Below are 16,856 nucleotides of genomic sequence, written 5' to 3' on the forward strand. Positions count from 1 at the left end.
CCCAGAGATTCCCACGTAATTGGTCTGGGGCAGGGTTTGCTTCCCAGTCTGGAGTGGTAGCGGGTGGTTCTGGCTCTCTGCTTTTCCAGCCGTCCTTCGATTTCACATTGGAGAACAACCAAGAATGTATTTGTGTGAGTTATCTATTTTTGGTCGATATTCCTAGAGCAGATTGACCTCTTAGAAATAGGAATTAGGAACCCCGATTTCTTCTCTGGTGGAAACTACTCCCAACCATAGTAAAGGGCTGCTTCCTGCACATGCGCTGCCCCCCTCCTCCCCTGCTCCAGCTGCAACATCCTTCCTCCACTGCCCCCCCCTCCAGCTGCAACATCCTCCCTCCCCCGCCCCCCCACCCCCCCTCCAGCTGCAACATCCTTCCTCCACTGCTCCCCCTCCCCCCTCCAGTGGCAACATCCTTCCTCCACCACCCTCCCTCCCCCCCTCCAGCTGCAACATCCTGGCTCAGGGAACAAAAGAGCAAGATGCATATGGCTTTCCGCTGTGGTCCCAGCTGCGGCTGCACACTAGCTGACAGGCCGCAAGGCTAAGTGTCTGTCTCAGCTTTCTTTCAGTAGTGCTCCTGGGTTCCAGGACGGAATGATAACACATTAATGAAACCTCAGCCCCACATTTATTTGTTCTCCACGGCTGCTAATTTTCTCGTGCTGTAAATCACAGAGAAGAGAAGGATCAATAGGCAGTACTATCATTCCTTCGGCAACTCCCAGGGTTTGGAGGTTGTGAAGTGAATAATTAGAGCCTTTGTATTAAGCCTCCATTATTTCCAGCACCGGCTGGCAGGGCTTTGTATGTGCAGCCTTGCTTTGCTGCCTGTGACAGTGTCTGGGCATAGCGGCCACAGTTCATCTCCTCCCCATCTCTGACTTGTGCGGCCCCGAGCCAGGGAAGGGAACTGAGGTTTGTTTGGGGCCCTCTGTGTGACCTGGGTGTGCTGGGTGCTCTCACATGCCTTCTCTTTTGGGGTCCTCCCAGCAGACGTGCCCCCTGCCAGGCTCTGGGTCACTGGATCCAATGTGCTGGGAGTTGGACCCCTGGAATTCTCTTCCTTATGAACTTAAGTGAAACCTACACTTTCCCATAGAGGGATTGTGGGGACGTATTTCCCAGATGTCCTGTAGGTTGTCAAAACATAAGCCTGCTTGTGATTATTTTGACTCAAGAATTTATCTTTTTCTGTAACCATAGTAGAGGGATGGCTGCAGCATTATATGATGAAATAGACACAGAATTTTGAATCGGAAGTCCTAGGTTCAAGTCCCTATTCGGCCACTTCCTAGGCATGTGCGTTTGGACAAGTTTTGAATCTCTCTGCCTCTATATCATGACTAAATTTGGCTAACCCTAGTGGCTACCTTCAAGGGTACTGGGTAGCTCAAATGAAGTATCATTATATGACTGTACTTTGTGAACCTTAGCACGATATACAGTCTTAGCTACTTTTTTTTATATTTCCCTGTGCTTTTTTCCCTACGTTCGTGTGGTTACTGGTTCTTACTGATACTGTTTGTTTTCTGCACACTTTCACTCATGTTGGAATGCTGTCCCTCTACTCTCTGCCATATTATCAACTCTCCCTCATTGTAGGAGGTTGATGTGCGGCCACCGAAAGATATGTTCAAAGCCCTACCCCCTGGTACCTAGGAATGCGACCTAATTTGGAAAAGGAGTCTCTGTAGATGTTATTAAGTTAGGGCTGTGGAGACGAGATCATCCTGGATTAACCAGGTGGGCCTTAAAAATCCAATGACGAGTGTCCTCATAAGAAGAGGAGACACAGCAGAAGCCGGGGACACACGGAAGAAGGTCACGACATGAAAACAGAGGCAGAGACTGGAATTATGCTGACAAGCCAAGGAACACTAGGAGCCACCATAAATTGGAAGAAGCAAGGGGAGGATCTTTTCCTACAGGAGGGAGTCTAGCTCTGCTGACACATTGATTTCATACTTCCGGCCCCTAGGACTGCAAGAGAATACATTTCTGTGGTTGTAAGCTACTGGATTTGTGGTAACTTGTTACAGCAGCCATAGGAAATGAATACACTCATCTTCCAAAGCTTGGCTCAGGTTTCCTCTGTTCTTGGAAGTCTTTCCTACCTTCCCAAGGCTGGGGGAGGTGCCCCTCCTCTATCTGCCCGTGATCCTCCTGACTTCTGTCACTTACACCTGCTTGTGTCGTCAGCCGTTCAGGTGTTTGTCTTCTCCGTGACACCGAGGGTTCTGTGGCAGTGGGGTTGGGCTTTAGTCATGTTTCTCACCTGGCATAGAGCAGGCAGCTCCATGGGTTTGTTGTATGCAAAATGAAGTTTGCTCGCTAGCTCTCCTCTTTGTTAAATCCCTCCCCGGCTCCCGGCACACTGGCCTAGGCTCTTCGCGCTGGTAGTGGGAACCAGGGTGTCAGGCTTTTCCTCTCTAGGCCCCTGTCCTCTTTCTGCACAGGCTGCCAGGTTACCATTATTTCTAAAACACTACTCAGACACTTAGCTACCCAGAGGCTCTCAGCAGCTGCCCACCTCTTGCCTGCAAGTACCTCTGCCATCTGGCCCTAAAGGACATTTCCAGCTTTCTCGGCCAGGCCCCTCCTCCGTAAACTTGTGCACTAGGAAACCCCTGCCGGAGCTATGGATAAGGGGGAAGTCTCCATTGCTGTTGCAGAGCCCCCAGACCCTTCCCCCTCTTCTTGGGGGACTTCTTGGTCACTGGGGCGGGAGTGCTGTGTTCCTCAGAACTGCTGTTGCACTGGCCTCTGTGCTTCCGTAGGCCTCTCTAGCATCTGAGCCTCCCCGCACATCAGCTCTTTCCCATCTTTGCATCTCCTGCAGAACCTGAGGGCCTGCAGTGAAGTGAGGTGTCTTGTTAACTGGGTATATTAAAGACATTCATGCATGTGGTTTTAATACTGGGAATGTCAGCTACCTATTCTGATGTAGGCTTAGTTCCCCCAAATTTCCTGTAGGGCATTTATGTGGCTTCTCTCTTACCAGATTCTGTGAAAATAGAAGACGTTACTAGAAAACTGCCTGGTTCTACAGGGTTTACATATAATGACCTCTTAGTAACAAATGTGCCAGTAGAAAACAGGCCTTAAACTTTTGGTGAGGAATGTAGGCATTGTCCTCGTGCAGGAGGACCACTTTCCTTCCCTGTGGCTGGATTGGCTTCCAGCAGGTGGCTGAAGAATTAAGGATGGGTGCTGGATCTAGGGAGACGTGAAAGGAGCTGAGGACCCCGGGGCTGCTGGGGTCAGGCAGAGCAGGATGGCCCAAAAGCCAAGCTAAGAAAGACTTAAAGGAAATCTGTGTCCCTGGATCACCTAAAAATTGCCTGAGTTTGTCATCTGGACACGAGCATAGCTTTATTATCCAAAACATTTGAAGTTATTTTTGATCTTAAAGTAATTTTAATGATGAATCATGGCACAGGTCAGTAGTGAGATCCCTTTAGTTATACATTGGGATCAGAGATAGGAAGAAATTTTATCTCAGAATAATCCTCAATTCCAGAGATTTCCATAGCATTCTTTTGCCCTCAGTGAAGGAAGTGACTTTTTTAAAATAGCATATTTTTTGTTCAAATTTACCTATGTAGATATAGAAAACTTAGTTTTCAAAAACTCTCCTTCACCTTCCCTCTACTGAAAGTGCAATGTAATGTGGTGGGAAGGATTTAGGGGCCCTAAGTTTGAATTCTGCCTCAGCTACTTACTAGCTTTGTAACCCTGAACAACTTAATTTCTCTGAACATCAGATTCTACATCTCTGAAATGAAAATGTTAAGACCTTGTAAGGTTCTCGAGGGTTGAATATAGTCAGAGTAATCATTATTTGGGGGGATCAGTGTGTGTGTGTGTGGGGGAGACTAAAATGGTATAATGTGCTTAACTTCTTTAGGTAATTGAAAGGTAATCAAATTATAGAAGCAACGTTGGCTTGAATGAGGGTTGTGTTCTCATTCCGTGTTTCTTAAGGGAAATAATTTTCATTGCTTAATTCTTTGCAGAATAATGGGACCACTGAGCATCAGGTGGAATCTTTCATAAGGAAAAAACTGGAGTCGCTGTTAAAAGAATCTCAAATTCGAGACAAAGAAGACCCTGATAGTTTCACAGTGAGAGCTCTACTCAAGGCCACGCACGAAGGCTTAAATGCACACCTAAAACAGGTACACGATTCCCTCTTGTACTTGCCCTTCGATAGGAAAAAGAAAGGACCTCATATTCTGGTTCTGATCCTTTGTCATTTGTGAAATTCTCCAACTTCTTCCGTTTCTCTCCTCATATTGCTCGAAAAATGAAACTCTCCTATTGCAAAATGATGTGAGAAATTGTTAAAAGTGGATGGGCAGGGGTAACTCAAATTCTGCTTCACTGGGACCCTCAGGACAAAGCACAGTGGGCCCCGGGCTCATCTTCCCCATGCCTGCTCAGCTGAGGGAAAAGGCTCGAGCCCACCATGTGCGGCAACCGCCCCCCCCGGCCGGTCATCCTCCATGCTGCATTGACTGGACCTCCTGAGTGCGTCTTCCATCTGTCCGCTTCTCGTGTCTGTGGTTGGGTCCTCATCTAGGCCAATGTCAACTGTCACCTGGACCTTTCTTGCCCTCCTTCAATCTGATCTCCACTCTGAAATTAGCATGATGTTTTAAAAATGTAAGTCTAATCATGTCACTCATTCTACTGCTCAAAATTCTCCAGTGGCTTCTCTTTATGATTGGGATAAATTACAAACTCTTTAACCAGGCTTTCAAGGACCTGTGTCATTGCATCCTTATCTACCTCTCAGATCTTCTCATTTTCCCTGTCACACTGCTTCGCACAGTTGTCCCACCAATCACAACTGTTTGTATGTCATTGTCTTCCTCGTGTTCTTTTCTCTTTGCCCGGAACACTCCATTCCTACCTCTGCTCTTGCTAACTCCTACTTAGTCTTTTAAATTCCAGCTTCACCGTGATGCCCCAGATGAGTCTTGCCTTGGCCTGGGATTAGGTTAGTTATCCCCTTTATATTGTCCGTGGTAGCCTGTTACAGCTTCTCTTTTCTGAAGGTTTTTTTTTTTTTTGTTTTAACACATATACAATTATTTGCTCAATATCTGTCTTCTCAACTCGATTATAGATTCCTTGAAGACAAAACCATGCCAGTCTTAAAAACCATTATTTTTCTGACTTGTTATATGAAGTTGCTGAAGGAATGAATGGTTTGGCCTCCGGCTGAGATTTTAACTCTGTTTTCTAATAGAAATATCAGAAATGGGCAAGGGAAAAGAAGGGTGAGTTTATTGATATTATCATTGCAAGGCATTGAGGGCACTTACTCTGGCCTAGAGGAAATCCCTGGAGTCACTGGCTCTGCTAATAGCAGATTTCCCTGCTACTGCCACCTGCCCTCTGGGACTCAGGGATCCCCAGGCAGAGGGAGGATCATATGGGGTGACCATGCTTGAATCTAAGTGATGACTCAGCATTAGTGGTTACTCTCTAGAGTTTGTGCTGAGCTCTGATTGGGCAGCTTAGCTCATATACCCACCCCTCACCTAATCACCGTGGCCCTGAGTACATGTCCTGCCTGGAACGATAACTTGCCAAGGATGTAGGATAATACTGGCTTGTGAATGCCAGGAAACTTACCGCTGGAAGGGGTGCCAATGTCAGCCCCTCAGACACTGCATGTTAGGTAGAATGGAACACTGGGAGGCCACCAAAATGTAAATTACGGTATTACCGCCCTTACCATTGATCATATAATTCTGAATTTTCTTTAAAGTTTCTATAAATAGCAATAACTTCTTCCCCTCACCCTCCCCTTCCAGCCACTTAGTTTTAACCACACAAATGTCTATAAAATTGGTTAGCTCATTCGGTTAGCTCACCTTGATTTCTGCTTCTCGTTCTTCGTGAACTCTCATTGGTTAATCTGGGCCAGCCACTTCCCCTCACACTTTTGGAGAAGTCTTTGCTCCATCCTAGATCATTCTGATTGGACAGGCCACAGCAGGTCTTAGAGATTTGGGATGAAACAAATTAAACCCATCCTTCTTTTGCTCTTCATGGAAGAAATCCTAGTGATAATTTCCCTATCAGGTAGGATGGTAAGGGATCTCAAATTTCCAACATGTGGTGGAACAAAACTCATCCCCCTTTTTCTTATGTTTTACTTTCCATTCATTCTGGGTGACCACAAAAATGCATTATACTCATAATGTGGAGCCTATGACTTTAATAAACTGGGCTGTAAAGTGTTGAGGTTTTTAACACTGCTGTTAGTTTTTAAAACATCGTTCTGGGTTCAGTGGGCAAACAAAGACAAGTTACTGTTGAGATAAGTCCTCCATCTGTGTTGGATACACATGCATATAGAGAACCAAGGCTGAGGATGGACCGTGTGGTTCAGGGCAGCGTGTCACCCAACTTCCTTCTTGCTGGACTGTCATTCAGCCTGTGTTCCCCTTGTGCTCTCTTTCCCCTGGCAAGCCCTGAAATAAAGAAAAATGAAGTGCTCATCCTTCAGGCTTAAAGAACATAGTAGACACCAGAAAGATGTCTGTCCTTTAGAGTTCTTAAATCTTTTTTTTTTTTTTTTAACATACCATTGGGCAACTGTCTGGATGGCCATAATTATTCCCTAAGCAGACTTTTCCTGCTCGTCTGCTGTCCCACTTGCTCTAATTTTTCAATTATCCCGCTATCGTAGTGATATTTCAGAAATGGGCATCAGATAATGCCATTCTCTTGTTTTAAACCATTCAAAGTCTCCTCATAGTGTGGAGGATAATGTTCACCCTCCAGGATATAGCCCTTAAGACCCTTTCCCCATGCTCTGGTTCTAGGTCTGACTTGTCCACCAGTGCGCATGTGTACAAGTACGCACTCACCCTACTTCCTTTGTCTCCTAGCTGGTACTGTGTTCTTAGCACTTGGCTTTTGTGTTTGGTCCTCCCTTGGCCACCACACACTTCCTCCTTCTCATCTCACTTAGAAAGGTCTACCCATCTTCCGGCTTCAGCTTTTGCCTGTATCCGTGGAAGTCCTCCTTGATCCTCAAGCCTGGGTAGGTGGCCTTCCCATGCCATCCTGCCATGCCCTGCACTTTCCCCATGAGAGTCTTATTACAGTGTGTTGCATTCATTTGTCTCCACCATTAGATTGCAAGCTCAGTGAGGACAGAGTCTGCATCTCTTTTGCTTGCTGTTGTCCTCGTATTCATGCCAAGTTCCTAGCACAGTGTATGATCCGTGGATTCATTAAAAAATGTGGTACTGATGCTCAGGGAGAGGTCAAGTTGAAGATAGGTATTTCTGTGTATTACCCTTCTACATAAAGAGGTCATGCGAGATGGGAGAAGTTGGGAGAGAGCAAGCCAGAGAGATGATTTAGAGCTACACAGAACCCGTTTTATCACCGACTAGCTTTGTAACTTTGGGCATATCATCTAACTTCACTGGATTTCAGTTTTTCCTATTTGTAAAATGGGATTTTAACCATATTTCTCTCTGAGGGTGGTTGTATATATTAAATGAGAATATGTGTAATGCACTTAGCATAATCCTTGGGGCATAGGAGGCACCTACTAAATAGGATGACCATACACTTCAACTTACATGGGACAGCCCTGCTTTATGCGTATTGTCCCAGCGTGATTGTTAAAAGCGCCTCATTTCACTCTTCCAAGGGTTTGTTTTGGACAATAAATGACATGGTCCCCTGCCTGGTAGGTGCGCTATTCGAAGTAGAAAGGAATTCAGAGGTTAATTCATCCATTCCTCTCCCATTTCACAGGTAAGAAAACTGAGGTCAGGAGAAGGGGACAAATGGACAAAGGACATTTAGCTACTTGGTGTCAGGACTGGGTCTTCTAACTTAGAAAGCCTATCTGGCTACCTTCTTAACTCTAGGCTTCTTGAACAGTTAATGATCAGCTTCAGTAGATCTTCAGAAGGCAGTCAATAGACATTAACCAGTCCAATGAAATTACCCTGTAAACCCCCTCCCACCCCTCCAGCACTTTCTGAACTGTCTCTTTCCCCAATCAATTCTTAATCTTTCCCCATCCCCACTCCCAATTATATCTTGATTAGTTTCTATGGATATACGTCAGTGCCTCCCTGGCCTTTTGCTCACCCACATTTATTCCATTTATGTGGTTATCTCTGCTTCTTTGTTAGCCAGAAGGCCTAGGAGGATAGGGCCTGCTGATCTCTCCTTATACCATGTCCTTAGCCGTGAACCAGCTAATACATATTTTTAGGGAGAACAGTCAAGAAAGAGCCTAAACCCCTTTGGCCCGGTGGCCTTTCTTTCCCCTAATGAGAGGTGGGCTTGAGTGAGGAGATCTCTAGCCTGGAAAATTAACCCACATGAGGAAAATTTCAGAGGCTGCAATACCTCTTCTAGATGCTCACCACAGAGGGAATTAATTTCAATGAACAGATAAGCTCTGCTGTGGTTTGCTTAAACAAACAAAAACAATCTTATTACCTAATAGATGTACTTGGGTTTTATTTATTTTTAATGTTTTACAATCCCAAGTAGCAGTATTCAAGCAATGTGATGATAATGATGATTTTTTTTTAGTCAGCAGAATTGGCTCTTAAAGACTTTTGGCCATTTTTCAAAATTAAATCTACTTTTTTAAAAATTTTTTATTGTTATGTTAAATCTACTTTTAACTAAAGATGATTATCCCCACTCAGGGTATTCAAAAGAATACATCTTGTGCTGTGGAGAGTCTTGTGACCAGGCACTAGAGGGACCAGCACAGCTGGACATTCCTGAGAGGCCCTTGACACCAGTTTGGGGAAGCGGTTGGCAGTTACTGTCTCCTTGTTGGTGCCCACAGTTCTCCAGTCCAGTGTCTCCCTCTCTTGAGGCAGACTCCACAACTTTTGGGGTAGTGAAGGTGTGGAACAGGAGGAAATGGATGGAACCTGCTTGTTCTACCCTAAGCCAAAGAGGGTTCCCCGCCATTTCACCAGAACTAAGGCAAAAACACAAGCGAGGAAGAGAAATAGTCATATTATGTTTTATTTACTCAGCATCCAGATGTGAAGGAAAATGGAAAGAAATCACATGGACGATCCCTCATGACCAACTTTGGAAAACATAAGGTATGAATTAAGAGTGACAAAGGGACATAATCCAGTTAATTTAAAGAGACTGGAAAGTAACAGGACAGTATCATCACAACCTTGGAGTAGCTGAAGATTTCTTAAATAGGACCCCAGAAAAGAAAAAGATTGATAAGCTACTTTGAAATTTAAGAACTTCTCAAGAAATTCTTATTCTTATTCCTTAATAAGCAAGTTGCATACTGGGAAAAAGTATTTTTGACACACATATCCAACAAAGAACTTATATCCTGAATATATAAAGAATTCTTACAAATCAATACAAAAGATACCATAATTAAAAAAAAAATTATTTATTTTAGAAAGAGAGAGAGAGAGCACACACAAGTGGGGGGAGGGGGAGAGGGAGAGAATCTTCAAGCAGACTCCCAATCCCACGACCCCATGAGATCATGACCTGAGCCAAAACCAAGGGTCAGAGGCTTAACCAACTGAGCCACCTAGAAGCCCCCATAGTATTTTTTTTTTTAATGAGCAAAAGACTTTAAGTGGTCTTTCACAAAAGAAGATTTCCAAATGGTGAGTGTCGAAAAGGTGCTCACCCTTATCAATCCTCTTGGAAATGCAAATTAAATGATGATGAGATTTCATATATTCCCATATATATACCCATCACAATAGCAGACATAAAACGATTGACAGCACCAAGGGCTAGTGAGGGTGCTGAGCAACTTGAACTTTATTCACTGCTGATGGGAGTGTGCATTTGTGCAACCCCTTCACACTATTTCACAGCATCTACTAAAGCTGTGTTATGCACCGTGTCTTATCAGTTCCATTGTTGTGTTTCAGCCTCATGACATATACCTAATATTTGTAGTGGTATTAGTTGTAATAGTACAAACAGGCACCCCGTGGGTTATTTTAATAAATATGAAGAGTATTTATGTTGAAAGTCAATATTCTGTAGCTTACAGAATGACTTTCCACACCACCTCATTTAATCATCACAACACTAATCCCTTAAAATAGTTGTTACTGTCCTTTCCTTAAAAAAAAAACAACAAAAAACCATAATAGGAAGCTAGAGAGGTTGGCCAACTAGCCCACTTAGTGAGAGGCCAAGCTGGAATGTGAGATCATCAGATGCTGGTGTTCCCACACCATGCACTCTGAGGTTCTCAAAACATCAGTAACACCTGAGAAGGTTCTGGACTAAATTGGCGCCTTACTGTCAGTGAAATAGACTTGAGTGTGTTTATGCCAGCAGTGTGGCTTGGCGTTTTATTTGTTGAGTAAGAGAAAATCTGGGGGGTGACGTGGTCCCATGGTAATGCAGGGGTGGGCTCCCTTTTCCTTTCTAAGCCGCAGTACTCAGATGTCTAGGGTACCCTCTAAAGATCTTACTTTGTGGAAGCTGTTGTTTTGGTGCCGAGCTTTTCCGCAATTAGAGGGTCCCTTCCCATCATTTGTTTTTTCTGTTATGTATTGCCAAATATTGGGGTTATCGCTAATGTGTTGGGATAAAACAGCATCATTCCAAAGTCTTTATTTCTGACAGCCTTTAGTCCTGCTGCCTTTCAGCCTGAATCCTGTGGGTAAAAATCTTTATTCTGTTGGTAGAAATTAAAATGGGTCAAAATCTCAAAAGTGCGGTTTGACTTAGTTATTTAAGTGCACGCTAATCAAAAGCAGGAAAAAGTTATTCATAAAAAAAAATTACTACTTGTCTTTTTTGTCAAATCTGTCTTTTATAAGTCAGCAAGAATAGTGAATTTCCTAAATAAAAGAACATTTTATCCCCTTGTAGTCATTTGAATAATATTATAACTGTGACCCTTCTGCTCTTGAGACCTTCAAGGCATGACTAATAGTCTTTCTAAAACACACATCTTTTGTGGCTTAGAAGTCAGTTTTACAGTAAGAAACCCACACTTTTGCCTTAATATTATAATATAATTATGATCATAGACATGCTTGTTATTAATGGTAAGGCAAGCTGCAATATTTGGTTAATTTGTTTTCTTCCAAGTAATTGTCCTTTTTGCATATATTATAATGCCCAGTCCATTCTCTGTATGTTGTAGACGTACCTGGTGCAGTGAGTTTGTTGTTAAGTTTACTGTGATTTTCCAGCAGAAAACCACAAAGTCACGGTCTAAGTCGTATAGTACCGATGATGAGGAGGACACACAGCAGAACCCTGGCAAGGAGACTGGTCAGCTGTACAGGTAAGAATGTGTCTCCACGTGTCTTTCTTAGACTCCTGGGGCCTCTTCAGCTTGGCTGTTGTAGTTGTTTGTGTCTAGAGAAGTGGATCACAAGGTCAAGTGCTCAGTGCAGCAGGATGTGGGAAGGTGAACTGGGTATGAGATAATAACACATGGAGGGGGCTTACACTGTGTGCCTGGCACACAGGGAGCTCTTGCTAAGTGCTAGCTGTGGCAGTGGTCAGGTCTCTTCAGAGAAGAGAGAGGGGCCGCAGGAGCTGGTCTGGGGGGTTCTCCTAGGAGACTGAAGGAGATGATAGGTGATGAGCACATGTGAAGAGCTAGATACCTGAAATCAGCCAGACTTGAAACTCTTGTTCCTTCACCACTAACACGGGACAAGTTAGGCTTCTCTTATGTTTCTGTTTCTTAGGGTCATTGTGAGGATTAAAGGAATTAAACTGCTTAGCCTGATAAGCCCTGTTCCAATTAACTAAGCACTCAAAAATATTAGCTGCTGTTTTCTTTCTTATTGCCAATAGAATTTGAGATGAATAAGATGATTTTCTGGCAGCTTGTGTATACAGTAAAGTCACAGAGGAATGCAAATCATATCATAAATAAGTACGTGCCCACACACACCCACACACACCCACACCCTTGTGCCTTTATTGAAAGACTGAAATTAAATGAACTTAGAAGCCTAAAGCGGTCTTGTAGGAATGGATGACATTTAGTGCGCAATTAAATTTTATATTTAGCTTCGCTTCAACAGGACGTCCATACATAACATGGTAACTAGTAAGGGCAGAGAGGATGTGTGTGGTTCCTACCTTTAGGATACAGAAAATTCAATACATAGTTACAGTAAAGGAATGGGATCACCTTCCAGGAGACCTCTGCTGTGAATGTTGTCAAATAGAAGTCCGGGTTCCCTTCCTGCCAAAGTGGAGGAGATGCCTGGTGAACTCCGGTGTTACTCACTACCTGGGGAATGGTAGCAATCAAGCCCTTCATGGCAGAACTCACAAATACCTGATAAGACACTGATTCTCAGCGGAGCAGTGAATAAGACCACATGAGTAGGGTATTGTGGTGGAAAGAGAGCTGCACTAGGACTTGGGTTCTAATTCTGGCTCCACTAGGAGCAGGTTAGGGAAGGTGGAGTAGCCACAGGCCCAAACCTCTTCCAGCTCTAAATGACATGAGTCCTGGCTGTGTATGTCACAGGTTGGGTCGCCGCAGGAAAACTATGAAACTCTGCCGAGAGCTCTCTGACTTGGTGGTGTATACAAACTCAGTGGCGGCCCAGGACATTGTGGATGATGGTAAGGAGAGAGTTTTTCTTCTTGGGTAAACATTCTTGACCTTTCTTTGTCAACCGCTTACTAATCATTTGTTAATCAGATCATCAGCACACAGTTCTGGAACTGTGTATCATCCAACGTGTCAGGAAACTGCCAGTATAAAGCTTCGCTCACAGTGGGTGCCATATTGATTACTGTGGTAACCTGATTGGCTGGGCAGAGGAAGACTTCATTATTATGTAAAGACAAATGCATTATAGCAACGTCTTGCCCAAGGTGTGAATTATGGAGACCTGACCTGGTTTGGTGGCCAGGTCACAGATGGATGTGAAGTTCCTAGTGTGAATGACCAGAAGAAAGAAGAAAGCTAAAATAACACCTCAAAAATTCCACTATTTTGTCATTGGAAATTTGACTTTGTTGAAGATAATTTAACCCACAGATTGAAGTTTTAACAGAAAGGGCAGGAATTTCAGAAGCACTGATCCTTTCACTGATTTTCACCTATTATCGCATCATGTTGTATTGAGAAATCCTAGTCACAAATGTTCTTACCCCTGACTTTCCACTGAGTTGCTCTTCTTCCCTTTATCTTCTTCCTTTCTCATTTCTGTTTTGTTCCGTTACTGAATGCTTATAGAAATAAACTCCAGGCATGTGGCTTTTCAATCTAATTTTAATTTTAGTAGAAGTAAAATGTAAAGTAAAAATCTCTCATTTTCCCAACAAATCTTAGTGAAGGAAAACCAACATTGTGTGGAGCCTTATGTCTGTAGCAAATCTCCAGGATTCTCTCCTCAGATCTTTCTTTTTTGTTTTTTCCTTTCCACAAGTGTATCTTTTTCTGTCTTACCTTTGGTGTTGATTCCTTCCTCAAATGGAGACAATTAAAAAAAATTAATTTCACATGCAAGAACATGAGAAACTGTCCTTATAATAACTGCCAATAGCTAGAAAATAAACTCAGTGAGAGGTTTAATGGAGTGAAAGGTGTATTTGGTTTAGAGGAATATAATTTTTTAAAAAAATTTATTTATTTATTTGAGAGAGAGAGAAAATGAGAACACAAGCCGGGGGGAGGGGCAGAGAGAGGGAATCTCAAGCAGACTCCCCACTGAGCGCAGAGCCCGATGCAGGGCTTGATCCCAGGACCCTGAGATCATGACCTGAGCCAAAACCAAGAGTTGGATGCTTAACCAACAGAGCCACTCAGGTGCCCCAAAGAATATAATTTCTACTAAATACCTTAAAGAGACCATGATTGTATTAACTTAATGGAAAATAATATTGAGTACTCTTGAACTTAAGGAGTTTTTGTTGTGTGTGTGTGTGTGTGTGTGTGTGTGTGTGTGTGTGTGTGTATAGCCACAAAATGAGCAATAAATAACGAATGCGTGTCTCATCCCAATGCAAAGCAACTCAAATCTATTCATATGCTAATTGATACTATGCCTAACTAGCAAGGTCATCTTACTGATAATGTGGTGTACACATTTATGTGGAGAGACAGAGAAAACAGTGGCACTGATTATAGTGTTACTGCACCCAATGGCTTGTCAAAAAGACTGTGTATTTTCTCCTATCATGTTCATAGCATTACTCATCAAAATCTGCAAGTAAGATTATTTTTAGTCTCCTTGACAAACATAAACTGTGTTAACAAGTATGTCAATAAAATATATGTGATACGTGGTAAGGAGAGTGTATATGAGGGAAATCAGATTAAAAACTGTAATTTCTTTGCCTCCATCTTGTATTTATGATCATGCCAAGTTGTATCTCTAGAGTGTAATTGTTGGTCATTTGGCCGGCATTTAATGTCTAAGTTTATGCAGTCCTGAGGACAACCGGGGCCCTGGGAGACTGTGTGCTCCAATTAACATGCACAGGGTGGATATAATTCAGGTCCAGTTGGCCCAGCAAGTCTATATAGTTCAACTCCTTGGCTTCATGAGCCGTGTCCTTCCGTCTGGGTTCAGACACACTCAGCTCATCAGAGTAAAGACTGGAATGGGAATGAGGCTATGGGCAAGTTTGGGTCTTTATTTGGTCCAGCTTCTTCCAGCAGGTCCGGAAGACATATGAGTGGTCATTTTGGGGGTGGGGTGAGGATGTTTGGTGAAGGGGTAGGAGTAGTAGGGGCATTATAGAAATGGGATTGGGAGAAAAGTGTGGGGTATTGAATGCTTGGAGTTTAACTCCATCATGACCCTCAGATTTGGTGCTTCCTTGGCCCTGGATTGACACCACCTGATGACAGTCCAAGCAGAAACTTTAATATAGGCTTCCAATTCTTTTACCTCCCTTTATTTTTTCCGTGGTTTATATGGATGGTGGATGATTGTTCTTGTTTCTGAGATTTTATTTTTTTATAATGCTCTTTTAAAAATCTTTATTATTATTCCTTTTGCCCAAAAACTTTTGACTGGTTTCATAATTCTGTTCAAATTAACATTAAAATTCAGTTTTTCTCCTTTGGAATTGGTCTTTTATTTTCTTGGACCCTGAACGTTATCAGTTAATATGTGCTTCACATGTGGGCTTTTTATTTATTTTTAAAGATTTTATTTATTTATTTGAGAGAGAGAGAGAGAACATGAGAGGGGGGAGGGCCAGAGGGAGAAGCAGACTCCCTGCTGAGCAGGGAGCCCGATGCCGGACTCGATCCCGCGACTTCAGGATCATGACCTGAGCCGAAGGCAGTTGCTTAACCAACTGAGCCACCCAGGTGCCCCACATGTGGGCTTTTTAGATGAGTGCCTTCAATGAATGTCTTCCTGTTACCAGGAATAAGTTACATAGTAATAAGTTACATAGTTTTATTTATCCATGACTGTCTGTATCTTTGGCAAAGATATTCTGTTGGAATCATGCCCCTAAAAATAATTTTTCTGCCAGCCCTCTTCATACTAGCCAGATAGACATGAATTAGTGAGATGATTGAATTCCTGGGAGAACATGGGACTCAGAAATATGCAGTTATCCTTGCAAGATGAGCAGCGCAGATTTGACCTCAAAATGGTAAAAGAGTCCCGAGAATGGGATTTTCTGGATCTTTCTTGGTCAGAAGCTACTCCTACTCTGGTTGAATTCACTCTTTTGCTCTGCATTTTATTATGGATATAATCTGATGTCTTAAAAAATCTTTTGTGAGTGGTGGTTTTTGACTGAGGTTCTCACGTTTCTTTTTTATTAAAAACTGCCAGGAACCACAGGAAACGTGTTATCATTCAGTGAAACAAGAGCACATCAGGTAGTTCAGCAGAAATCGGAGCAGTTCATGATTTATAACCAAAAGCAACTCACGAGGATTTACCCCTCCGCCTACCGCATTGATTCCAGTAACTTCAACCCTCTGCCCTACTGGAACGCAGGTTGCCAGCTAGGTGTGTATGCCTTGGGAAAGAGCAGTTCTCTGTATGTCCTGACTCCATGCTGCTTTCTTGCCTAATTCTCTCAAACTTTGAACTTGTGCAGTGGCACTGAACTACCAGTCTGAGGGGCGAATGATGCAATTAAATCGAGCCAAGTTCAAGACAAATGGCAATTGTGGGTACGTCCTCAAACCCCAGCAAATGTGCAAAGGTGCGTGTTCAATTCATAGTCATCTTTCTGATTGCAGGCACCTTACTGAAGGATCTCTCTGGAAAATGTGATACTTCAGTGTTTTGCAACATGATTTTTTAAAAAGGAGATAGGTGAAGGTGTTGGCATGTAAATTAGAACTCTTGTCACAACTATTTAACATTTGGGTAGCATGATGTTTAGAATGTTCTCTTGGGAGGTTATGCACATGAAGAGGGACACGAATAGCAATGGATTGTCATCTGAGATCCAGTGCCCCAGCATGATACTCACTGGGCATTACTTATAAATTGTACTGCCTTGTAAGGTCTGAGTCCTGTCTTTCAGTGAGTCTGAAACCTGCTAGCAAAATTAAAATACCACCTGGAACAATTTTATCAAGCTCTTTTAGTCAGTGTAGCCCAATTATAAAACAGTGCCAACAACAGGGAAAAGATAATGTAGTGTTAGATCAAAAAACACTTGTTTTTGGTTCTGCTCTTTAAAATTCTTTAAAAATTTTCCAAGTTGGATTTTTAGCAATTCAGGTAAAGAAGTGTTGATGGATGTGCCTTCAGGATTTTAGGCTTTGCATGTTTTCTTGCTCTGCTGTTGACTTCCTTTCAGGTCTTCTTTCTGTTTGTTACAGTCACTCTATATACCTATGATAGTTTGAGTTAGAAAGTTAT

General features: G+C 42.9%; 1 protein-coding gene across 3 annotated transcripts in view; it reads left to right on the forward strand.

Moving 5' to 3' along the window:
* The window catches only part of PLCH1 (phospholipase C eta 1), a 201,336-nt gene that overhangs the window by 170,087 nt on the left and 14,393 nt on the right, over positions 1-16,856 (forward strand). For 2 of the 3 annotated variants that reach the window (XM_073898308.1, XM_073898314.1), the window contains 6 exons: positions 4,023-4,184; positions 9,054-9,125; positions 11,223-11,317; positions 12,527-12,624; positions 15,810-15,989; positions 16,081-16,188. In XM_073898308.1, coding sequence (XP_073754409.1) covers positions 4,023-4,184; positions 9,054-9,125; positions 11,223-11,317; positions 12,527-12,624; positions 15,810-15,989; positions 16,081-16,188 — 715 coding nt within the window. The remainder of the gene's footprint in view (positions 1-4,022; positions 4,185-9,053; positions 9,126-11,222; positions 11,318-12,526; positions 12,625-15,809; positions 15,990-16,080; positions 16,189-16,856) is intronic. The other variant, XM_073898324.1, reaches the window with a different exon arrangement.

The sequence above is a fragment of the Callorhinus ursinus genome, unplaced genomic scaffold, assembly GCF_003265705.2.
Source record: "Callorhinus ursinus isolate GAN/ISIS: 27379988/994484 unplaced genomic scaffold, GSC_fseal_2.0 scaffold1, whole genome shotgun sequence".
NCBI classification, from domain to species: Eukaryota; Metazoa; Chordata; class Mammalia; order Carnivora; family Otariidae; genus Callorhinus; species Callorhinus ursinus.